The sequence below is a fragment of the Simochromis diagramma genome, unplaced genomic scaffold, assembly GCF_900408965.1.
Source record: "Simochromis diagramma unplaced genomic scaffold, fSimDia1.1 OVJJ01000618.1, whole genome shotgun sequence".
In the NCBI taxonomy this organism is placed as follows: domain Eukaryota; kingdom Metazoa; phylum Chordata; class Actinopteri; order Cichliformes; family Cichlidae; genus Simochromis; species Simochromis diagramma.
Genome location: NW_024387423.1, coordinates 3,417,684 through 3,438,533, shown reverse-complemented (window position 1 = coordinate 3,438,533; position 20,850 = coordinate 3,417,684). Strand labels below are relative to the sequence as shown.

The following is a 20,850-nucleotide window of genomic DNA, read 5'->3' as shown; positions in this document are numbered from 1 at the left end:
CACGCGTTATAAGAACATTATTTGCATCTTGAGAACATTATGTGCATCGTTTACAGACAATGATCAATTTTTAGAGCTAAAGGCAGACACAGAAGTTCCTCTTTCTAGCATCTTTTCCAAATATGGCGATGACTTCAGGCCCTGAAGGCCCCCGTGGACTTGTCCTCCTCTCTGACACGTCTTCTGTCACCTGTTACTAAGCAAACCCAAATCAACAGGTTGCTGAATGCATTCAGGCCTTTGCTCAGGCCTGTTTCTAGATTGTATGTATTATATGTGTTTTGTAGGCATGTATGCAGTTTTAACCTTCTGTAGCTCAGAAGTTACAGAACTCAGTTACTTCTAGCTCCATCAATGGCATCATGGACACCGGGGTCACCGCTCCGGGGTCCACTGGCCTCATGATTACCTTTTCCAACAATCCTCTGGTGCAAGGAATGAGACAACAACCACAAGTCACCAATATCCCTAGAAATGATGCAATAGAAAGCATTACAGACATCACAAACCCTTTCCATTGTCTGAACACGGATATCATCCAGCTCTCCAGCGGGTTGTCGATTCCTGAGTGTTCATGCATAGTTTTAGACAAAGTTTTCAGCCCTTCCAGAGCTCGAGTTACTGAGCCATCTGGGGCAGTGTTGTTGGGGATAAAGGTACAACATGTCTCCGAACATGGCACATACACCCCCTTTCTCCGCCAACAACATGTCAAGGGCCATTCGATTTTGCACTCCCATCAGCGAGGTCGGACCCAACTGTTCCGCAAACCCCTCCATGCCGTCTCTGGTTAGGTTAGAGAGTCTCAGCAAGTTATAGTGGACATAATTTATGCAATCAACATTCTTGTTTGGAGTTACCCAGATGAATATACTTTCAAATCCTGAAGCTACTTGGTCTGCTAGTTTATACTCATTTGGAACTCCCCTGGGCACCCCTATTGAGTCAATCCAGGTGGGTGAATTCAATCGTGGGTCATACGCATGTGCCCCCTGGGTCCCTCTCTTTGCCAAAATGTGTCTCTTACGTCTGGCAGCTAAAGTGCATGTGTTGTGTTGTGGTAGGGCTTTTACCTGGTTTCCCATCAGTGTGAGTGGAGCTCCCAGCCGTACCATAGCACATGTCCCCTCACTTCCCAGAGGAACCCGAACCAAAAGAGTGCGGTGTCCACAGTAATAATACAACCCACTTCTAGCCCATGTTCCAATCAGAGTGTTTGGGTCACTTACATTGTTGGTGGTTCTTCCCGTGAGTGTGACAGCACACCAGCTTGGGTCAATTTCTCCCAATTCGTACTTTACCTCATCTGTTGAAAACTTAAAACATGTATAGTTGCCTTGTCTTGACATAATTGGTCCCACTGTTGTCTGCTTTGGGATTAGAGGAAAAAGACTAGACAACAGAGTGCAGTTGCCAGTACTCACTGCACTTTTAGTCAGCCTCAGCATACAGTCGTAGCCCCACTTGTCCTCTGGATACAGTGGTGCGGGCTCTGTAAACAAACGTGGTCTGGCTGAAGCACAGGCAACACAATCAGATACCTGTTGTTCTTTAGCATCAGCATCTATGCTGAATGGATATCAGCCAATGTTGAAGAAGTTACACTGTTAGCCTGTTTGTCAGCTTAATATAATTAATCAGTAATAAATAATAAATTACGATGGTGAAAAAGCAACAGGAGACGCTTGTTAAGGGGTCTGAAATAGCAATTTAATAGTCTAAATCAAATTTGGCTTGTTGTATTTTATTAATTAAATATTTCCTTTACAACAATCAAACAGAGCACAGTTGGTTACAAAATAAGGACTGCAAATGTCAAGCAAGCAAGCATTAAGTTAGTATATGAATAAAATATGGATGGCAAAAAGCATCAAACCGAAAACGTTCTGGAAGGGAAATAACTATTTAAAGGGGAATTGCCCAAAAAATAAAACAGACAAATGATTATAGGCCTACAGTATATATAAATATTTATAAAAAAAAATATGCAATGATCTACAGTTCTAATACCAGCATTCTCATAGGTGCATAGAAAACTCACTTCTATTTCTCCATGTGCTTAGAACAGACTAACAGTATAACCAAGTCTCTCACTTGATAAAACACATTTGGGAAATTATTTTGAAGGATCCTGTAAATTAGCTTTAATTTCAGTGGTCACTGGGACATTTAAAAGAAAAAAAACCCCATTGATGTTGTTGATGTTAGCAGGATTTATCCCAAAATAAGGGTTAAAAAACAAACAAACACACATTTCCCCCTCAGAGTTATACTTCCACTCCAATCTTTGGTTTTGCCAAATCATTCCAGAGATTCCAATTCAGGATTCTTTCAGTGCCACGATGCCCGTCTCTTATACCCCTGGAATTAAGTATCGTTTTATTCTCGTGTGACACAGATGTGTCTAAGTTATTATATGATGTAACTAAATGTTGAAATTAACAGCAGAAGTTTGGAGGCGAAGTTGAAGGCACACAGTCTAGGATATTTACACAACCAAGGCATTTCATATTTACACAAAGAAAATCTATAATATGACAACACTTCTGGAAAGTCTGCATGCAATGCTTCATTTAAAGTAGGGTTTTGGTGCATTGCAGTACTTCATTATTGGATTCTGCATAAAGGACACTTCATTGACATTCCTGTCAATATACATATCAAACTATATTTCAGGACGTCTCAATCCTTTACAACAAGAATTGCAAATAAATTCCCGAAGTCCATATTTTGCAGTTCCTTCTCCGATCCATCAGGTGTCTCCCACCACCTGGAGCGCTGTTAGTAGGAGGCAGCAGCGACTGAAGAGGAGCGGCCAGGCTGGATGTGCTTCAGGTGGCAGGAGTGGCAGAGAAGGTGTCCGTTCAGCGGGTAACAGCGGTGACCTTCCTCATCGTTCAGTTCCATCTTACAGTCCTGCAGAGCATGAAGCAGGAACATGGCTGAGACATGTCTACTGAGTGAGCTTCAGCAGATAGAACAGTCGACAAAGGGTGTGATTGTTGCTCTGTATTGATCTTGGAAGATTTGACAGCAATAATGGCTCTGGTCAGCAGGGGTTTTCTTTTGTGCTGCAAGATTTCTTGAAAGAAAATGTTTCTAACACTAAATTTTGTGCTTTTGAACAACCTGAAAGACTTAAAAATAAAAAAATAAAAAGCTGAGAAGAAACCATCCAGTAGTTACACAGAGGCACTTCTCACAGCTCAGTGATTATGTGGGAAAAAAAAAAAAAAAGCTGTCAATCATGCAAAAGAACAAACAACGGGTACTTGAGAAAATGATCAGATGGTGATGATGAGGTGTTGCATACCTGCTCTGCTCAGCACAGCATAATTACCAAGACTGTAATTAAGATCGGGGATCTACTCATTATAATTTCATTTAATGAGCTATTCAGAAAGCGACTGGCTAAGAGCCACTAAAACACACACATTTTACATTTCGAGGTGTTTTTACTTACCTCACAGTGATAACATTCAACATGATAGTCTTTGTCCATGGATACTACTCGAATGGTTTCATCAGACCCCTGGAAAAACAAAAAAAAAACAAACAAACCACTGAAGGTAATATCACTAGAAAATGCTCCACTCTCTCCTTCTGTTCAACTTCTCAGTTTGACAAAAGCTTCAAAAGATCGATAAGAAGCCCGGGGACGTCAATGCAAGCCACGAGCTGAATGATCTGTAACTCCTCTGCATCACAACTTTGGAGCTCAAGTGCTTGGCAATCATCTTGGCGAGTGTTGAGACATGACTGCCACTGGTTGCTCCAGTATCAGAGCAGTTTCATTCTATGTTGTGAATGTACTCAATTTATTTCTCCCTCCCGTCAAACGATAACTCAGATGAGCCCTCACATTGTTTTGACCAGCTTGAAACTTGAGCTCTGTGTTTGGGTCTTAAGGATTTATAATCAATCACGTTCTTACTGAATGACAGTCCATGTGTAAAAATAGCTGATCATGCTCTACTCCTACAGTTTCTTAGTCATCTTAGCTTTATGGTTCTTCTTACAGTCTTTGCCCTCCTGTGAACCTGAGCTAATCATTCTCTACAGTAAAGATAAAAATCCGGCGCTTTATGATCATATCCTGTACACAGGTTCACATTTCAGCTCCAAATTACATATACTTATCTGGATACAGAGTAATTTTCTCAGCACCTATGTGCTACAACACAGTCCAGCTTGCCTACAGTAACCACTGAGTGGATCTGAAGTTTAAATAAATATTTCAGATATTCTCCAGTCACCAGAGAAGTAAGGTATTTGAAGCTGCCATAGAGGAGTTCAAATGTCAGCGCTGCTTTTAACCAACAAAGCTGCATCCTTATGGTGTAGAGATGAAGGTGTTTACTATGAACGGTGCCCAGTTTACTCTGGCTAGTGGCCTTTATCGCATTTTATTTATTCTCTTTACTGTCTGTGCACTTCCAGGCATACAAGTCTCTCATACCATATTATGAATTACATTTTTAATATGAAATTATATTTACTTGGATTTCTACCCAGATTAGTTTTTACCTTATTGAGACAGGCGTTTTTTGTGTCATATTGTATTTGATTGATTTAAGCTGCTTATTATACTGTATGGTTGTCTTTCACTTATTTTTAACTGATGTAACCAAAGAATTTCCCACCCTTTGTATAACTAAAATATATCTTATGTGGGTATAAAAACATGATTTGTGTTGTGCCAGTTTGGTATGGTAATTTAAATTAACACCTGCATATATAAAGGGATGAGTAGCCAACTGGACATCATTTTTTTAATTTCACTTTTTTGATTTACAAATGAACAAATATGCACAAAAGAGAGGATTGATAATTTATCAGCTAACATTAGCAAACTTAGTAAACAATTTGTTAACGGGAGGAGTGATTTAAAAACGTCCTGCTGCATGTGACAGTTGTTGGTTTAAGTTTACAGAAAGAGCAAAACAGTTTGTGTGTCACAGGCTGTAAACACGTTTGATTCTACTGTGTGGTTGAGCGTTTTTCAAGTGGCCGTTTGTGGAACTAAATGTTCACCACCTATTTTTTTTTTTTTGTTGTTGTTGTTGTTTTTTTTTAAAAACCCAGGATAAAGTTTGTTTTGGTGTTTTCTTTTGAGAAAAGCTCAAAATGTTCAAATGCACATTGCTGATGTTACCCAAGTAAAACAGCAAGCGATAGCTTACCTCTGAGGGCAGGATTGGCTGGTTACAGGCAGCACATTTAGGTGCAAGGACCCTGGGAAAGTAAGATGGAAAGAGAAACTTTTAAAGACTTTTTTAAACTTAACTGAAAAAAAAAAAAAAAAAAGAACTGTAACGACTAAGGTAAATGTAGTAACTAAATGAGCTGAATTAAAATGAACTCTATCCAGACTTTAAAGATCACAGTTCATATGCAGTGTCCCTTTACCAGACGTTACACCCCCCCGCCTCCTGATTCAGCTAAGGAAATGCCAGGTCTGCAGATGTGCTGGCTTCACTTCACACACGTGATTCCCCAAATCCAAGAACGAGTAGAAAATTAAAGCGCAAACTGGATTCATTATTTCCACACACGTGGCAGGCACCTGGAAGTCTGAGGAAATAACAAAGGGTCTCTCAGTGTGGATGGGCATGACTGTGGCCAAAAGTCACATAGCTGTATACACAATAAGGCTTGTCTGATTTAATCAGCGTAGAGAACATTTGGGGGTTGGCAGGCAGAGATCGGCCACGTGCTCTGTTCTGCTGTACATGCTGTCCCAGCAGGAGAAAAAAAAAAAAAAAAAAAAAAAAAAGAACAGCTGGAACTGCAGAGCCGCTGTGGAGAGCGAGCCTTTACAGGTGCTGCACATTCAAATGTGATTGCAGTTTGTCAAAGTGGTTAACAGTTCCCACACATGGATTCATACATAAAACCTTTCAGACCCCTACTTGTATTGCAGATTATGTCCAATAATGGGAAGAGCCATGGCTCTGTGCCACTATTCACACCTCTAACTGGACAGTGATATTTTCTTTCCTCCCTCCCCCTCTTGCCCCCTGCCAGAATAAACTTCTCATGTGTCTGCCACATGTGGCAGAGGGAAACTTAGTCAACCCGTGCAGGCCTTCTCAACCTGATCCCGCCATAGCAGAGGAAAGTTAAAGGGCTGTGCTAGTGAGTTCAATTGGAACATGAAACCTGGACATGTTTTCCCAGCGTCACTTTAAACTAAATCCACCCCAGACAAATCCAGGTGCTCCTTTAATTACTGTGTAACAAGCGACACTCACCTGTGGTAGTCTTTGACACAGTAGATCCTATTTTCGGTGTCCACAGTGAAGGGCACTCCATCAAGGCTCTCGTTACAGATGACACAGCGGAAACAGCCTGGGTGGTACGACTTCCCGAGGGCCTGCAGGATCTATGGAGAGGAATGAGTAACACGCTTCATGTTTCTTGGTATTTTGAATGGTCATCATAAAAAAAAAAAAAAAAATTTAAAAAAAAAGGAAAAAAAAGAGAACATTTTGGTGGGTTAACTGAGTCATCATCACAGCCCAGAATAGACTAAGACAAATAAAATACAAGAAGCAAGCTTACCTACCAAACAAATCACAAAGATTGACCCAATTTTAACACATTTTATTTACAGCGAGAAAAGCTAATAAATCTCCTTTACTCAGCCTACTGAATGGTTAACATATGCAGACTCGTGTCAACAGAAATACTTTACTTCCTGACTTGTGATGACATCATATCAGGGTGTTTTTAAACCACAAGCCTGTGTGTCTGTGTTTGAGGAGACAGACAAAGACACCGAGCCAACGCTCTTTATTGAGTCATCATCCAGATGTGTGCACTGAATGCTCATTTAGGATGAAGTAACCACGTTTAGTGCCGAGATCACCAGACTCTGACACACAAAAATCACACAGAAGCCCATTCAGCTGACGAGAGGAACCCAACAGTTACCATGTCCATGATCAAGTGTCCGCAGGCGTTGCACTTGTCTGCAGACTGCTGGAAACCAGAATACTACAACAGAGAAAACACAAATATGGTTTATTAACGGATTTTCTCACAATAGGACCCCTCAACAGCTCCACAGTGTCTACCTTAGGCCAAATCCCAGGCCATCTGGGCGGCTGAACTAAAACCATCTCTACAGTTTGTTGCAGTAACATTTGCTTCAGTGACATTTTTTCCGATTTAGTCACAAAGTCAGTACAGTGTAGTTTGTTTTGAGTATATTTAAGTATTTAAAAAAATATTATGTAGGAAAATATCAGTGAGAACAGTGCACACGTACAGGCCTGGCAGAATACATATGCATATATCACCACTTCATACAGAGAGCAAAGCCGGAGCAAATTTAATTCAGTATAAATGTTGATTTTAATTGAGAAGCTACGAGCTTTTGGTGGAAGGGCAATTACAGGAGGTTTTACACAGAGAGGGCTCGCGGGGTAAACAGACACAGGGCTGCTGAGAGAGCAAGAATGAGTTCGTAAAATACTTTTCACATGAACGCAACATGAACACCAGCTGTAAAACGCAGACAAAAAAAATTCATGACAAAGTCTAACTTAGGCTTTTAATTGAGTTGAATGCATCTGTGATTATGCACAGGGAATGTTCTTTCCATTTTTTGCAAAGTACACGTGGGAATACTCTGATGGTCCAATTGGCCTGACTGCCCTCCAACCCATCAGCAGTAGGAAAGCTGTTTCTCCAGTAACAGACCTCTTTCCAGTCTCACTTTAAGGAAGTAATTCACATTGAATACTGGAAATTCTCTTAACTGTGTCAGAAGGTCATGTCTCTGATTGCCATTTGCATTCAAGTGGAATGAAGCAGTTCTCAATAATCATCGGTTGGATTAAGGGACAATGTACACCCCCCCCAAAAAAAACCAACAAAAAAACTTTGAGCAGCTCCCTTATTTACAAGGGGTCGCCACAGTGGAGGGATATTTGATTTGGCAGACATTCCTATGCCGGACGCCCTTCCTGATGCAACGCTTCTTGGGACATTCGTCTCTTTCTGGTCTTGAACTGGCGATCTTGCGCACAAATGGTGGGAACCTGTGATTTCTGGTATTTTAGGCAAATCACAAAGTTATCTGATTTTAGAAATGAGCCATGACAGAAGGATACTGACTGGCATCTAAACTAAATCTAATGCTTTTTTTTTTTTTTTTGCATTTTTAAATCCCAGTGATGGTTATCAGACCATAAAATCCAGTTTAAGAAAACTAAATATTGACTCTTTATCGACTGCTCACCAGGAAGTCTTCTTCACAGAAAACCTTCCCTCCAACATAGTAGAAAGCTTTCCCTCTCAGTCTTCGACCTGCAGAACAGAGAGAACAGTCTATTAGCATCATTTCCCTCTTCAAAGTTGTCCACAGCTTTGACTAACAAAAACGTCTTATTCCCTCTTACTGAAATATGAACATTAGGCAGTTTAGAACAGGCTTGAAAAGATAACTTAACGACAGAAAGTTGAACTGTCATACTGGAAAGTCTTACATGAGCCACGAGTTTCATCTCAGAAAATAGTTACACCACGACTAAGGCATTAAGAATGTAGTGATTAATTACAGCTATTCAAAAGGTAATGGGCCGTCTTGCAGTATTCATTACGTCCTGCTGAATTCCAAGCAGATTAATCAAATAAAGGGATTCACAGTGTCTTGGTGTCTTAATATAACACTACTGTGGCACAGAGCAGGCTATAATCAGGCAAGGAACACATCTGGATCTAACACGTGCAGATAAAGGGCTCATTAAATCTAATTATTGGACAGGTAAACTGATTAAAGAATTCCCTGTTGAATTTCATGGACACCATAGGCCAAATCCTCCAATAATGCACTGCTCTTCTTTGTTCCTATCTAATCTCCTTCCACATGCTGGGTATGCTTACTTTTTGTCAAAACACGCGTACCAAGCCCTTGTGTGCTTCACATAGCTACGCCTGCCCAGGTCCCACAGGAAGAAAGAACATTCCTCGGATTTTGGAAGTGGGGAGATGAGGGAGGGGACAGCAGAGGAGAGGGAGGGGTTCACCTTAGTGAACCGCAGACTTCTTTATCTCTCAGGCTCCATCCCACAATCTGTTTACTCTTTTTTGTGTAACCAGTCTACTTGTTCCAGGAGACAGATCCACATCCTAACCTATACCAATTAACAAAAACAAACAGCCTTTTCATGATAGAATAAGTACTGGGGCTTTTTTCTCTGCAAATGATTTCTCATTGCTTCATCTTTCAGCTAATTGTTTGACAATTTAAAGTCATAACTGGACTGTTTGGAAGCAATGAGCTGGAATAAAAAGTAAAATGAGATCTAAACCATGAAACCTCATGATTTCTATTTTTCACTGGGTAGCACATTAACTTCTTCAGGAATTTACAAGTTCATGATCCCATTTTAACTGAGTAAAAATGACCATGCATTACCAAAGTGTCGCCTAGACTACCTAAAGAAGAGCAAAGTCATTCTGATCAGACCAAGGTGGGGAACTGGCCGTGAGTAATTACTGATAGTCCTGGAACTGTGTCCCTAAAGGAAAAAGGGAAGGATGAAGGGGATGAAAGTGAATTATGGACCATTCCTCTTCTTCACATTCTTCTTCTTCTTTTTTTTTTTTTTTTAAGTGAGTCACAGAGGGAAGGCTTTGCACAAAGATAAGAGCTTAATTAAAGTCAGGAGTCAGCAGTGACGGTTTGAAAAGCACAAGAAACGACGACTACGGCGCTTTCATAAAAATGTAAAACACCTGAGGGACAGAGCCAAAACACAGGGCCGGGTTCTAATTAAGCAAATCTATGAATTCCCTCATGTGATCCCATTCAGAAAATGAGCAACTCATAATGACCCTGCCATGACTTCCCAATCAAGCCTCAATCTCAACGAATCAGGTCCTCAACTGTGACATGTCAGAGATTGTTCTCACCTTAAAATCATTTCCTGTTCTATGAAATCACTGATGTACTTTTAATTTACAGAGAAAATGAGTATTTTTAAGACTTCTTTGAACTTCGGTTGTTTGGTCAAGACCCTGAAAATGTAGCCTCCAGATGTTAACATACCAGCAGACTGAAGGACCAATAGGATCCTGGCTTGTATCCTCCAGAGCCTGCAGACTGACTTGTATTATGGGCTGATATCGAGAAAGCAGAATCTGTTTATCACTGTTCTTTGCTTCACTGCTGCAGTTCTAGGCTATCATAGTAAAATAAATGTAAAAACCAAACCACAACAACCACAATTTCCTTTTTATTTCCATCAAGATTAACTCTACAGATGCAAGTTTTCCTGAGTGTCTCCAAGCATATAAATTTAAGAAGCTGTTTTTAATTTTTTTTTTTCCCTTCTGAATTACACTTTTTTTTTTTTTAAAAAACAGTTCCACAGACCATCTGAGAAGTAAAACTTGGGCTTTTTCTCTCTAACTGAAACTGTGTTTTTACCTTTAAATGTCTGTAAACAGTAAATGATTAAACTAGAAGGAAGACCCCTGCAGCGAAGTGCTGAATCTCAGACGTGCAGCCTGAGCGCTCTTGGCCACCAGGAATGTCCGCCTGCCTTTCACAGTCACCTGGGGTGTGTGTGTGTGTGTGTGTGTGGGGGGGGGGGGGGGGGGGGGGGGGGGGCAGATTGGTAGACTGAAAGCCTAGAAGGAGGTTCATGGTCATAAAATCTTATGCAACTCAACACATGTAGCAGTTATGCTGACACACACATTTTGGAGACAGGAGAAAAAAAAAAAAAAAAAGGGGCAATGCTTAATAGCTGACTATTATGTAGCAAGTATTACATATGCATGTGTATCTTTCGTTATGTTCCTGTGTGCTGGCTCTGTATTGCGTGGTAAATGGTCTCCCTGTCTCACACTGTACTCCCAGCTAACACAACAGCGCCTACTGTCCTCCTGGAGCTGGGGCTACAGAGGGCCCCCATGCCTGCATTCCTCCCCAGATGAGATGCTTTCCCCTGGGGCCGCTCGGAGCAAACACAACCCTAATGCCCTCGCTTGTAACAAGCCATGAGAGGTATGTGCTGTGTAAACTTTCTCCCACCACTTCAGGAATCAGCTACACTCTGAGCCACCATGTAAACCCTTAGAGACACGCAGTCCTTTCCGTTAATCGTCTTCATGCCTGAATGAGCGCCGTTGTCACTTCTTACTAGTATAAATGTTACTAGGTAAAGCTATATTAGGACTGTGCCCATCTCTCTTACTTACTTTGAAATGCTCAGTTCCTTAAAAACATGATTTGTTATATTTTAACACATTAACAGATAAAATCTTATCTCATGCACTGTTTCTAATTTGCAACTTGCGTTCGTTTCTGATGCATTTTTGGCATTACCATAATTCCTGTAGGTAAAAGCTCATTCTGTGGCAAGGGCAGCTCCTTTAAATCCATACATGTCTGAAGGAACATAAAAATTAATGAGATCCATGTCTGAAATCAGGACTACAAGATACTGCTAAACCCAGCAATATTATGCATCTCTTATTATAATTCAGCTACACCATTTTCCTCACAAACAAACATGACGGAGGGTAAAGGGAAATAGAGGTGTTAATTACACATTTGAGTGTATAACCAGAAAGGTCAGCGGTGGTACAGAATAATGAGCCTTGGCAGAGATCTCCAGAGTGCCACAAATACCCTGCATACCCATGATCTGATAATTGGGACAGAGATTTTAAATGGTTGAAGCCATGAGTGAGGTCATGCTTTAGTGGGGGAAGGAAATTAACATCTAGCTACAGGTCAACCACAAACCATAAGTAATAGGTCGAAAGCGACAAAGTAAACTAAACCCTTTAAACATTATTTAGCACAACGTTGATTGAATCCACAGGATCTATACGTGCGGCCGTTCCCACACTTTTCATTTAAACTCAAAGTTGAAAAACTGCATCTGCCCCCGGTAAGCAATATTTAAAGAAACACACAAACAAATGAGAGATTTAGTTTTTGAAGTCGATGCCAAAGCATCTTTGAACAAATAAACCCTGTAGCCAACCGGTCCAGTGTGAAACAAGCCACTCTTGTTTCCGTCCATGTGCCACAAAGCACACATTCCTCCCAAGTGTGGATGTGGGTTTAAGAGTTGAACTCCTTAAAAACACTCAGAGAGACACCAAGTATTATTCGAAAAGCTAGCTTGTTGAAAGACAGATGAATTAGGCCGGCAAAAAGACTTTTAGTATGCCTTTGTCTGGGCTGAACGAGTGACTGGCACACCCAGAAACCAAACACTAGCAGCAGAGGACAGTAATCCCTAAATAATTGCATGTTTTTGCTTGGGGGCAGTGAATGAGCGAAGAAGAAGGTACCACTTTGATTCAAGAGTAGAGCTTCTTTGGCAGCCTGTTAGTTAGGAGGTGACAGCAGCTTTATGTGTGGAGAAAAGTGTTTAAATGGGAGCAAAAGTGAGAGTATGCGGCACACGGGAGTTTGTGTGTACTTACTACAGGCGCTGCAAGTGAAGCAGTTGTCATGGTAGAGGCTACCCATAGCCTGGCAGGCTTGATTGGCTCCATGCACTGCCTTATTACACTTCACACACAGCCCTGGAACAGAACACAGACAAGAAGACACATTTAACCAACATGGCTGTCACTGTTCAGGTAAATTCATGTTACTACAGCACAAGATATTAATTTCAAATATAAAAACAAAAGGTTATTTCATCAGTTTCTGGAGAAAGGGAAGAGAAAACTTCAGGAAGCTGGTTTAGACTGAAAGGGGGAAACACATCAGTATTTGCTTATTTGACTTGGCTTGAAGACTTAGAAGTCTATTAATAAAAGAGCTGATAAGAATCAGAGCAGTCCTACTTTTACAACATACACAGTTAATGTGTCCCGATATCAAGACATGGGAGTGTAGCTAATATTCATACGCACTCACGTCCAAGTCGGTGTTATTTTTTCTCTCTCGTTGGGTGAAGATTACTATTTCTGTCCTTTCAACAAGCCTTTCACATGATGGCAGGCCAGGAACATTACATAACCTCTCCCTTGACTCTGGACAGCTCCTGAGCAACACAAGGTTACCGTGTGATCAATATGCAACTATTTATACCGAGAGCTGCATGAGGATTGAGAAAATTTCCAGAGAACCCTCCTCTGAGCAGAAACAGTAGGACATGGTATGATAAGGGAAACTGACATATGGACCGCCATCACTGCTGACTGATGGGCTGCTAAATCAATCACCTACCTACAGTGAGATATGACTACCTAATTGTTAAAACATAAAGGGCGATGACACCGATGGAGGATGAAAGTGAGACCTCGAGTTTCTCTTTTAGTGAGGGGGAAGTTAAGTAAAGGCAGGCATGAGGTTATTTGCGTGTGTTTTTATAGTAAAACTCCCCAGAGACTAAGAAATGGAGCTCAGCAGAAGAGTGTTACAGCCCAGCCCAGCCCAGCCTAACCTCACACAGCTCAGCTCCTCCAACACTGACAAAGAAACTTCTGTTTCCATTGTATCCAACACTCATCATATGACTGTGTCCTCCACAAACATGCTGTTACATTTAATAGCCCTCATCAAATGATTCTCAAAACAGACTTCCAGTAATACAGTTGGGCTATATATACATATATATATTTATAATTCAGCTAAACCTCTCCTGATGCCACCACAGAGTGCACATAATCAGGGGCCCCACTGGCTGGAAAGAAGATTTAGAGATGACAGAGGGATATTATTAGAAAGCCAAAGAATGTTGCTCTTATGTAAGCTTTTTGTTTACATGAAAACATGATAAAGCAGTCATACGAAGACTAAAATACCCTATTTGAATAAGTCAAGATCAAATCTCAAGTCTTCTTAAAACAAAAAAACCAAAAACACAAAAACAAGAACAACAGAAGAAATGGTACAAATACAGCACAGTACACTTTTTTTCAGGGGGGGGGGGGGGGGGGGGGGGGGGTTACGTTTGATTTGTATGCACTACAAGGGAAAACAGGCTAAAAATGTAGTGTCACTTTAGTGTTCCTGTTTTAACACTTTAAAAAAAACAAAAAAAACAAAACCTGTTACTCACTGTTGCAGTTTGTGCTTCAATCACTTTAACATGAGTCACCTACACCTACATTAACTTAGATGAACACATCCACCACATGAACTCTATAAAAGACACACGCATGAATGCAATACAATAATCTGCTCACACACACACACACACATCACACCCAGAAGTGACAAGTGACACAGCATACCAACTTCTGCCAGTTACTGTAGCACATATACATACACGTGCACGCACACAGACAAAACCATGCAGATGTGAGCTTGGGAGGACATCCCATTCACATACTTGATCAAAAATAAAATAAATAAATTAGCCTCCAAAAGGCCTGCCAGAGCAGAAGCCAAGAATCCCTGGGAAGAGTTAAGATGAAGCTTTCCACTCAACAGCCAGATGGGATAAATTAATCCTCCATCTTAACGCAACACTAAAAACTCTCCACTGGATGTGTATGTGAAAGTTAGAGGAAGAGGCCAGGGAGAACTCTGGGATGTTGCTTCTTCTTTCTTGAAAGAACTCCTCCATAAATCTAACTTCCTCTCAAGTTCTTGCAGCAAAGCTGCATCCACAAACCTGTCCCTAAACTTCTCAGACTGTCTGCTCATCCATTCAAGCTGCACCACAGGCACCCCTAAACTCGTCTGGGACACCCCCCCGCCCCTCCTCTTTGTATCTCAAGACCTCATTTCTTAAATTCCTCACTCTCTTCCTTCAGACATTCCTCAGTGTTCCCTTGGTGCAGCCATTGGCAATGAACTCGTTTTCCCAGAACCTCCAACTGCAGTTAATGCCAATCTATGGAGCCCCTCTGATGACATGGTCCAAAAAATAAATAAATTGTGGCCACAAAATACTACTTCGTGCCCTCGAAATAGGTATAACGTGTGCACAAAATGCTAATTTGTGGGCACGAATTGGGTATAACGTGGCAACGAATTACGCATTTGTGGCAACGAAATAGATAGCGTGCGCACATCATATTGATACAATTCCTGGACAGCTGCGTAGCATAAGATTAGGCTAAACCTATACACCATGGACATAAACAGTATGAATGAGTTTTATTTTAGGCTGGGAATGAGCTACAAATGCATTTTGAAAAGCCTGCAATGCAAGGAACCATTATTACGGAGAGACATTTAAACAGGATATTAAGAGCCCAGTTGTGACCTGGACGCCGGGATAGATTTTATTGTCAACCAACTGCAAGGGCCTGGGAAGGATCACGGTTATCGGTCAAGTGTTTCGTGGCTACAAATTAGCATTTCGTGCGCACGTTATACCCATTTCGTGGGCACGAAGTAGTATTTTGTGGCCACAATTTATTTATTTATTGGACCATGTCATCAGAGGGGCTCCGTACCAATCAGCACAGTATGCAAACAACATAGCCCAATACATGCAGGCATATATCAGTAACTTAACATTCAAGCACTATTACAAACGATTTACAAATTAAAACATTAAAAGAGCTCAAAAGTAGGATTTTTCAGGAGAAACTTAAGCATGTAAAAAAATAGCCTACACTAGTTTTTACCCCCCCCCATCTCTGGTATAAAGTGATGACTCAGAGGATGAGCCATGGTCTGGTGGGAAACTCCATATAGGAACTGTGTGGGCTATGTAGGACAGTGTGTGAGAAAATAAAGGCATATATAGCATCATTTTGAAATCTTCAACCCCGGCCTGTTGCACACTGTGCTCTCCCACACATCCACATTGCGTTGGCTATTTGTGCACCTCATCAGTGACTGTGACGTATGCCAGAGGATCTTTCCTTACACACCAATATAAGCACGTTTGGGAGGGAGGGGGGTGAGGTAGAAGATGGCGAATTACATCTGTGACATTCCAGCAGGAAATTCCTCCAGCGAGGATTCATGGGTGGGCTACATGTGCGTGTGTCGGGGTCTCCTGCTCTCTCTTCCTTCCCACCATGTTTCTCTCTCGAATCCTATTTTCAAAGATGACTTTGGCTTTGAACACCTGAGGATCTGCATCTGTGATTACAGCCTATCAGCTGATCTCAAAGGCAAGCATCTGTTTTTGTATTTTGTTTCTCTCCCCAGCATGTGTTGCATATTCATTTTCTGATAGCACCTGCAGTCTGGAGAGAGCAGCTTCAGTGCTACATGCACCAACAGGAGGAATGAAAACCAGAATATGCAGGGTGTTTTTCCCCCCCCAAACTCAACAAGTTGAGAGCAGCGGCTTGTTTGTTCTTCATATGACCCCAAATTCTAACATTTACAGTCACATTGATCAACTTAAACCAAAGCAATCACATAAACTCCTTGGTTTGTCTTTTTGTTAAATTGTTAGCAGTAATTACTCAAATGTTGACAGATTTATATAAAAATTCTCCAGAGATGGAGCTGGAAATCTGGGAATTTCTTTTAAGTGCTCCTTGCGATATAACGAGGTCAAACACTTTATGCCAAATATTCCCAAGTTTATATCAAACTGAATGGGAGACATTGTAGTTTTCCATGTGCTTGAGCTTGGTGCATGCACAAACCTGACAACGTGCTTACAGAAAGCGTAATCTTAAAAAAAGGGTGCAAGCACAGGTCTCTGTCAGTGACATCATTCTAGTGTCAATCAAACAAACTGGATGAGGGAGGAGCATCAATACAATTACAAACTTAATGCCCCACAGATCCAAAGTGATAAAGCTCTAAGTACAGAGTTAAGGGCCTCAATAGTAATCAATTACCTCCCTGAAATGAGATAAGAGGGTAACAGTCTTCTTTCTGGCCTCTGACATTCTTTTACTGCCAAAGGGTTTGTTGTGGGTAGGCAATTAAGCAATTACATGAGACATGACAAATTAGAAAATTATTCCGTCTGGATTCCAGAGCGGAAAAGGGGGAAAGGACCACCACGGCATCGGTCGACGTGCAGTTTCACAGACAGACAAAAAAAAAAAAAAAAAAAAAAAAGTGTTGGCATGTATTCATGTCACCAAAAAAGAAACACACAAGACGCACGTCTGCAACAGAAACCCACAACAGAAGGATTACAAAAGCTGACAAAGGGTACACGTGTCAATGAATGAAGCAAGTGACCAACTTGCCTCATTCACTGGCACATGTACCCTTTGTTGTTCTTCTGCTCTGGGTTTCACATGTCTCATGGTGGTTTATGTTTTGGACTGTGGTTTGGTGGTTTAGTTGCCCAACTGGCAGAAACCCCCTTGTTAATACTTGCAATCTGAATTCTTACCAAAGTAGTCAGCCTTTGGCTGGGCATCCATCTCTTTTTCCAGTCGCTTAGTGAGGGCTTCTAATTTTATTTCAGCTGCTGAAGGACTTTGTTCAGGTGGATGTGTCAGGATGGACTGACAGGGTAGCTGGACAGGCTTAGAAGAGCCCGGGACTTCAGCTTCAGCACTGTTGGTCTGTCCACAGGCAGGCATTTGGCTCTGACCTTGACCCTGGATGATGCTTTTGGAGACACTGCTGGGGTTTACAGTAGAAGATGTCACCTGGGCTTTGGGCTGAAGTGTTTCAGAAGTTGTAGAAAGGACAGAGGAGGCTGCCACGGGACCATTATGGCTGGCAGATGGTTTAGAAATTGGCGGTGGCGTGTAATGGGACGCAGGCTTGGTGGAGGGCTGCTGCACATGCAATTCAGCTCCTCCTGTGAAGGCACTCAGAGGCAGGATAGGCGCCAGGTCTGGTTTTGCTGAGCCAGAGGGCTCTCCGACCCACCCTTTAACTGGCCCAGCAGGAGATGGTGGACTTCTATTGACAGGTGAAGAAATGGCCTGATTCTGCTGGGATGGGAGACTGTTGAAGGTAGAAGGTGCCTGGGATAGGTGCTGGGATGCACTGCTGCTCCCAGACTCTGACAAAGATGGGGCAGGCTGGCTGTCTCTGGACGGGGCCCAAGCAGGCGGCTGGCTCACTGGGTGACGCGCATGAGAAGGGTTTCCAGAGCTAGGCGGGGAAGGGGTGGTATGCTGGTATGAATGGGGCTCCAAGCGCTCCTTACTGTCGTAATTGTTTCCGTACTCGTAAGCCCTGCCGGTAGGAAGTTCAGACTGGATACCCGTGTGGTGTCTCTGGCCGTCAAACTGTGCGTACTGACTCCCAGGAGCGGTGCTCGGCACAGGGCCAGATAGTAGTGGGGGCTTCGCAGCAGCTTCACTCGGCTGTCTGTAACTGTTGATGGGCGGTCTGTCTTTGGTGTAATGTATGCTGCTGTGACCTCCGTTCATTTTAATGGCCTCGTTGTTTCTGGCTATCTCCTCCTGGTGTTTCTGCATGTGTATTTTAGTCATTTTAGAGGCAAAAACTCTCCTCGTCTCTTCAAAGTCGGGGTTATTTCCCGCATCCCTCCTCATTCGAAACAAGCCATCTCTGGATGCTTCATACATGTTTAGGTCCTCGATAAACTTGCTCGCCTCGAGCCCTAAATCCTCGTATTTATCCATTTTTAAAAAGGCGTATCGGCTCTGCTTCAATAAAGTTGCAAGTAGTTGTATCTAGCCTAGCTTAAACACAAATATCCGCAAAACTTTACAGTCAGTAGTCCAACAGCTCGCAGTCTTGAGAGAAGAAAATAAACTTTCCCCCTCCCGCCTGATATTTCCGACCTTTTCCCCGTCCTTTAAACAGTTCGAGCTCCACGTCCTCCTCGGTGAAACTGTCCGTCCGTGAAGCTCAGCTCTGCCCCAAAGAAGCCGCCGTCCGTCTGGTTATAAATGTGAGCCGATCCCAGATCCGATACCCCCGGACGACCCCACAAACCGCCCTCTCCTTCTCCTCCTCCTCCTCTTGCTGTTGCTGCTTTACAGCTTCATTCAAAAACTTTGTCTTCCGCACCTCTGAAAGAAAAACTACTAGAAAGCAGTCAAAAACAGAGAAGTTAACCCAAACCGCCGGAGAACCGCTGGGGCACCGAGCCGTACGTGGCCGCCGGGTCGACAGTTGGAACTTAACGACGGAGCAGTTTGTTCCTTTAAAGGCACAGCGCTCAAATCAAGTAGGACAAGTAAGATAAGAGCTTTCCCACACACCAGCCATTAATCAGCGTTATTTATGTAACCAGATAGCATATATCTGGTTTTAAAATAGCCCAGCTCGTAGGCATCCATTCTGTTAACTGTTCCATACATCATGTGTCATCTTTAAAAATATCACCGAGTTGACTCAATTCCCGTTCTTCTTCGAGGAAAAAGAAGAAAAAAAACCCATTCCACTTCCCTAACCTCTACTAACTTTTATTTTCATTGTTTTATTGTTCTTAAACTTGACATTTTTAAAAATTTATTTTTACATTTTATACCGTTATTAATAACTTCACATTCCCATGGAAGGACGTGTGTTATTGTTGCCTTTATTTAAACAGGCAACAGGGTGCAATCACAATCCTGACAATAACGGGTTCACTGTTGAGGGTAGAAAAAATGAAGACAATTTTATATGGAAATAAAAGAAGGCAGAAGCTGGAACTTGAAATTACTTAAAGTAACGTGTTACTTGTTATTAAACAGCATTGGTAAAATAAGATTTAAAAAGTAAATAAAGTATAGCCCCTGACACAACTGCTTAATTAAACTAGTCCCACTTCTCATAACAATCTGTGTAATTTAATATTCATAAAGCTGTACAGTAACTACTGCATGGGTGTGTTTTTCTGTGGTTTGGGTATTAACAGGCCTGTCTGTTTATTGCTGAATGACATCACACATTCCTGTTCATGCAAAACACACACACACACACACACACACACACACACACACACACACACACACACACACACACACACACACACACACAGTGTAACCCCTTTGCATTGTGTCCTGACCCGTCTGGAATATTTGAGGCAGAATTGGGGGTACAGCAGGACAAACTCATAATGTGTATACAGAAAATATTTTATATGTCCTACATAAAGCCTGAGTGTGCTTATATTGTCTGACAGCCACAGTTATTGTGAAAAAAAAAAAAAAAAAAAAAAAAAAAAAAAATTATATATATATATATATATATATATATATATATATATAAATATAAATATATATATATATATGAGAAGCCTGGTGGCATAATAAAAGTAAAAGGTTTAGCCTGAAGAAACAGTCACTGTAATGCAATCCCCCCCCCTCCCTTAAGCAGGAGGCCTAACTTGCTTTACTTACCCCTTAAACACATTCATCAGAACAGCTGGGAGCACTATTGCTGTAAAGAAGGGGAAAAAGGACAAACCAGAGCAGCTGCTCAAATGTGTTATTGCTTAAATAAATTGAGCAGGATCCACAAAGTTATAAAATATTATTTATTTCAAATAAAGATGCAGTTGCAGCATGGGACATTAATGAATATGTCCAAATTTTTATATCCAAAATGTTGTTAGCATGGCACTCTGACATGAAATTGCAGTGAGTGTCCTGGATTTGAACCCTGGATGTCTTGTACAAAACATAATAAACTAAACATTTGAGAAAGCATCATAAAAGTGACAAAATTATATCTCCAGACTGACTTAAATTAAAAACTATATATTTTGAATATTGTGTGTAGTGTTGCCGTGTTCTGCATTTACTTTGCTAAATATCTATGGGGAAAATCCAAGCATGTGGTGACAATAACTCTGGAAAACATGAGCTCATTTTATTTCACCCGTTATGGTAATTGTGTCATTAGAGCCTCATTAAAAGAGAAAAATAGGATATAAACAAACAAACAAACAAAAAAAGCCAGGTTTCAGACTTCCTACATGTTCATGGTTACGAAAGATCTTAGACGGGACAGTGTCAACAGTTAACCTTTTTTTTTTTTTTTAAATAACACTATTATTTCCAGGAATC

General features: G+C 41.4%; 2 protein-coding genes across 3 annotated transcripts in view; both read right to left on the bottom strand.

Moving 5' to 3' along the window:
• The window catches only part of deptor (DEP domain containing MTOR-interacting protein), a 50,796-nt gene extending 43,525 nt beyond the window's left edge, over nucleotides 1-7,271 (bottom strand). For both annotated transcript variants that reach the window (XM_040012700.1, XM_040012701.1), the window contains exon 1: nucleotides 7,261-7,271. The gene's annotated coding sequence lies outside the window, so the exon portion shown is untranslated. The remainder of the gene's footprint in view (nucleotides 1-7,260) is intronic.
• limd1a (LIM domains containing 1a) lies at nucleotides 1,689-19,149 on the bottom strand. Its single transcript, XM_040012699.1, has 8 exons — nucleotides 17,259-19,149; nucleotides 12,460-12,561; nucleotides 8,249-8,316; nucleotides 6,937-6,999; nucleotides 6,255-6,385; nucleotides 5,184-5,235; nucleotides 3,464-3,532; nucleotides 1,689-2,916 (listed from the first exon to the last, which is right to left on the bottom strand). The coding sequence occupies exons 1-8, from the start codon at nucleotides 18,469-18,471 to the stop codon at nucleotides 2,782-2,784; spliced, it is 1,833 nt and encodes a 610-aa protein (XP_039868633.1). The 5' UTR covers nucleotides 18,472-19,149; the 3' UTR covers nucleotides 1,689-2,781.
• Between the last annotated feature and the right edge of the window lie 1,701 nt (nucleotides 19,150-20,850).

Coding starts and splice junctions, on each gene's coding strand:
- limd1a (XM_040012699.1), bottom strand. CDS start 18,471: ATGGATAAATACGAGGATTTAGGGCTCGAGGCGAGCAAGTTTATCGAG. Junction 12,562..17,258: donor GCCAAAGGCTGACTACTTTG/GTAAGAATTCAG, acceptor GTTCTGTTCCAG/GGCTGTGTGTGAAGTGTAAT. Junction 8,317..12,459: donor CTTCACTTGCAGCGCCTGTA/GTAAGTACACAC, acceptor TCTGTTCTGCAG/GTCGAAGACTGAGAGGGAAA.